The 3,643-nt window shown below is 38.5% G+C and overlaps 1 protein-coding gene across 1 annotated transcript in view; it reads right to left on the bottom strand.

Moving 5' to 3' along the window:
• Nucleotides 1-3,643, bottom strand: part of LOC104497731 (lysine-specific demethylase 7A-like) — a gene marked incomplete at its 5' end in the record, with an annotated part of 19,834 nt that overhangs the window by 2,080 nt on the left and 14,111 nt on the right. The window contains 3 exons of the mRNA XM_010141015.1: nt 405-490; nt 2,641-2,849; nt 2,988-3,136. Of these exons, the coding sequence (XP_010139317.1) occupies nt 405-490; nt 2,641-2,849; nt 2,988-3,136 (444 nt within the window). The remainder of the gene's footprint in view (nt 1-404; nt 491-2,640; nt 2,850-2,987; nt 3,137-3,643) is intronic.

Genomic DNA, 3,643 nt, shown 5'->3' with positions numbered 1-3,643 from the left:
TGGCTGTTGAAAGGTTGTATCAGTTTGACAGTAACCATTTCCTAAGCAAGTATCTTTACTATAAATACTATCAACAGCCTCCACTTGTTCTGATGCTCTGGTTGGGAATGAAGAATAAGCAATACAGTTCTTCCCAAGTAAGAATGAATTTTTTTTTTCAAGATACTGCCCTGAGCACCTGAATACTAACCACTATGTCAGAAGAGAGTTTGAAACAAAAAAAACCCCCAAAAAACAAAACAACAACAAGGAAAAAAGTATGACAAAAATATAATACTCAGCTACCAGAACCAGAAATATCTATTAACAGATATGTGGAGTGGAAAGATCTGTCCACCATGTTTTCTGTACTTACCAATCTTTCCTACAAAAATGTGTTCAAAATGTTTAAAGTATTGCTTTACCTGAGGAGTAATCCTCGAAGCATCACTCAGATGTCTAGCCCATGCTGAAGTCCCCAAGTCTCCTTCCTCCTCCTTCACAGACCTACCTAAAGGGAAGTTCAACAAGCTTAAATTTTAAAATCAATAACTAGGAATACGAAGTTTATTATGCATTTGAATTACTTTAATATTAAAACAAGAAAGAAAGGAAATGCAATGGAAAGTATTTCGTGGATAAAAAATAAGAAGTCAGAGCTGCTTGGTTCTACGCACTAAATTAGGAAAACAATCTCATGGTATAAATACAACTAACTGAAGATCCACACACCGCAATAAGAAGGTCAGACAAATACATCATTTGAATTTAAAAGTACTGATATTTAAGACAGCTTACTTCCTTTGTTATGTTACCATTTTCCATCATGGCTCTGTATCATGAGGAGTTATACACAGATGGACATTTCATTTTCAGATATTACTGACCATGTTGTTTCTAAGCATTGCTGTGCTGTTCAGGTACAACCTACGGAAGACCTGCGCTGGTAGTCCAATACAAGAAGTGTCCTCATTGAAAACACATTTACGACACAGTTAACTTGTAAAATTAAGGGTATCCAAAGACACCAATTTGATTAGAATTTTTAGAGACTGAAAGGTTTGGCTAGCTAAGAATTGCAGTTTCCTTTTTTTCACCTGTGCAGTTTGACAGATGTACTGAGGCTGACCAGAACAGAACTTTTTCCTAGCAGTCCATACGGATTTTATATTTCAGATTTGTGGCTAAAATAGTGTTGAAAACACACCAAAGTTTTGGCTGTTACTGAACAGTGTTTGCACAGTGTCACAGCTTTCTCTTTTCCCCACTCTTCCCCCTACAGTATGTAGGCTAGAGGTAGGCAAAAGATTGGTAAGTCACATAGCCAGGACAGCTGACCTGAACTGGCCAAAGGGATATTCCATACCATATAACATCATGCTTGGCAATAAAAAATGGGGTAGAGGAAGAGGCTGGAGGGACAGACAGGCAGTCTTTCAAGGCAGTCACTGCTCAGAGACTGACTGGACATCAGTCTGCTTGCAGAAGGTGGGGAGTGATTGCCTTCGCACCACTTGTTTCTCTTCCTCTTCGCTTACTAAGCGGCCTTTCATGTCAACCCTTGAATATTCTCACTTTGCTCTTTCTATTCTCTCCCCCATCCCACTGGGCGGGGGCAGTGAACAAGTGACTGTGTGGGTGCTTAGCTGCTGGCCTGAGTCAACCCACCACAATTAAGAAACCTGGATATTACGTTTCTCTTAAAGTTACAAAGATGGAAAGGCACTGTGTGTGCCTGTGCAGTTTGCTGGTTAGGGTCTTCTACTGTTGGACATATTTCTTTACTGGTTTGTGAGTTGGTGGATTTTAAGGGCACACAGTTTCAACTAACAGAACACAGTCCATGAGATCACATTAGGCTTTCCTGTTAACAGAAATCAACATACTATCAGTTCTTTGAATTAGCACCCTATTTGTTGGTGGGGTTCTACTGGTTTCACATCAGCAAAGTTACAATTCTCTTCCATTTCCTTCCCAAGCAAAGAATTCTCAAACATAATGACTCTGTTGCAAGAAGTGATTTTGATTCCTTTGAGTGGATTAGTGTTAATGTTCTGCTGTCCGTCATTCCCAAAATGCACTTAACAGATGTCTGTTTTCCACAGACATCAAAATTCCACTGACAAAAAAAATTACTTCTGAATTCTCCTCTTCAAGATTACGATCTTCTTTAATGCATGGAATTCATAGCAAAATCTCAGGAGTAAAACCAAATATGCCTTCTGAAGACCCATGAAAAATCACCAAGCAGATTCCTGTGGATATCTAAATAACACACATACCATGAAAGCTGTAACCATGAAGGTTCTGTCAATCTTTTCCGAAGGAGATTACACTTTCAATAAGGAGACTACACTTTCAATCTAGGCATAACTTTGCCATTCTTGTAGGGATGACACAAAACTTTCAGATGGCAATATTTAGAAGATGTATTCTGATGACCTCCCAAGATCAGTCTGCCCCAGTTTTCAGAAGTAACATTTACTTTTTAGAGAGGGGTAAAAAAAAAACCAAAAACCTGAACAAAGAACACACCTTTCTAAATTTCAGTCTAATTTACGTAAAACTTGACTACAAATCCAAAAATGTAACTTTAAGTGCTTATTCTGAGCAGTTTGTCCAAGAGCAAAGAGCAGCAGTGTCATTAATTCAGATACCTACCACATTCTATTGTTTTGTGGCTCTGAGATGGCTGTCTGTCTTTATGCCGACTCCTGGGGTAGCTTCTATGTTCCTGAAGAGAGGTTCTTTTATCTGTGCAGTCTGTGCTTTGTGTATGACCTGGTAAACATGTACTATAGTGCAATCCTGCCATAGAAAGCATGCCCTGAATAGCTTCTTCTTCTGTACTTGTCGAGGTAGGACATTCCCTAGAAAAATAAAAGAGAATTAAGCAGTTCAAAACAAAACCCTACGTTTCTCGAACAGAACAATATTTACATTGATGTGAAGATGAACTATGTGTGAAAAAGTCCAAGTTTATAAACAAATGCCCACAATGTGCTTACTTTTTGCTGGGAGTTTCATTTCTGGATGGCTTCTGGGTATTTCGACAGAGGTCTCTCATGACCTTAGATTCCTCTTTGAAATTTGATGTTACTTCTTGTTTCTCTTCATCACCTGAGCTTTCAGATTCCTCTGTGGAGGAATCCTTTTGCTGAAAGAAGAGGAAATAGCATGCAGAATGGTCACCATGCCTCCTAAACAGAGACGCTACCTTAATTCATACTAACCAAAAAGTTCAAAAGCTTCCAGGTCCAACTTTTATATATAGATAGTATTCAGAATGCAGTTAATTTGAATATAGCAACTGAGATGCTATACATCCAGTTTTTGTAAGACTGAGGAGTACATGCTCCAGCAATATAGAACACATCTCCAAAATCCATTTTCATTCAGAAAAGCACTACACACATTAAACCATGCACAAATCATAGTATTCTCTTTAAAGACAGCACTGATTATTCTTATCTTCAATATTCAAAGTAGAGGAAAAAATATGGAAGAATGGTTCCAAGCAGCAGCCAGAATTGATGCCTGTTACCTGTAACAGGTTTCATTCTGCCCCAAGTAATGCTTTCTAGTTCCTGCTCTGACAAAAAAGAACTTTCAGCAAGCAGCATCTCTCTGATGAGAGACAAAAGCTCTCAGGTAAATCCAGAAC

Source organism: Buceros rhinoceros, unplaced genomic scaffold (assembly GCF_000710305.1).
Source record: "Buceros rhinoceros silvestris isolate BGI_N320 unplaced genomic scaffold, ASM71030v1 scaffold10518, whole genome shotgun sequence".
NCBI lineage: Eukaryota > Metazoa > Chordata > Aves > Bucerotiformes > Bucerotidae > Buceros > Buceros rhinoceros.
This window is presented reverse-complemented; position numbering and strand designations above follow the sequence as displayed.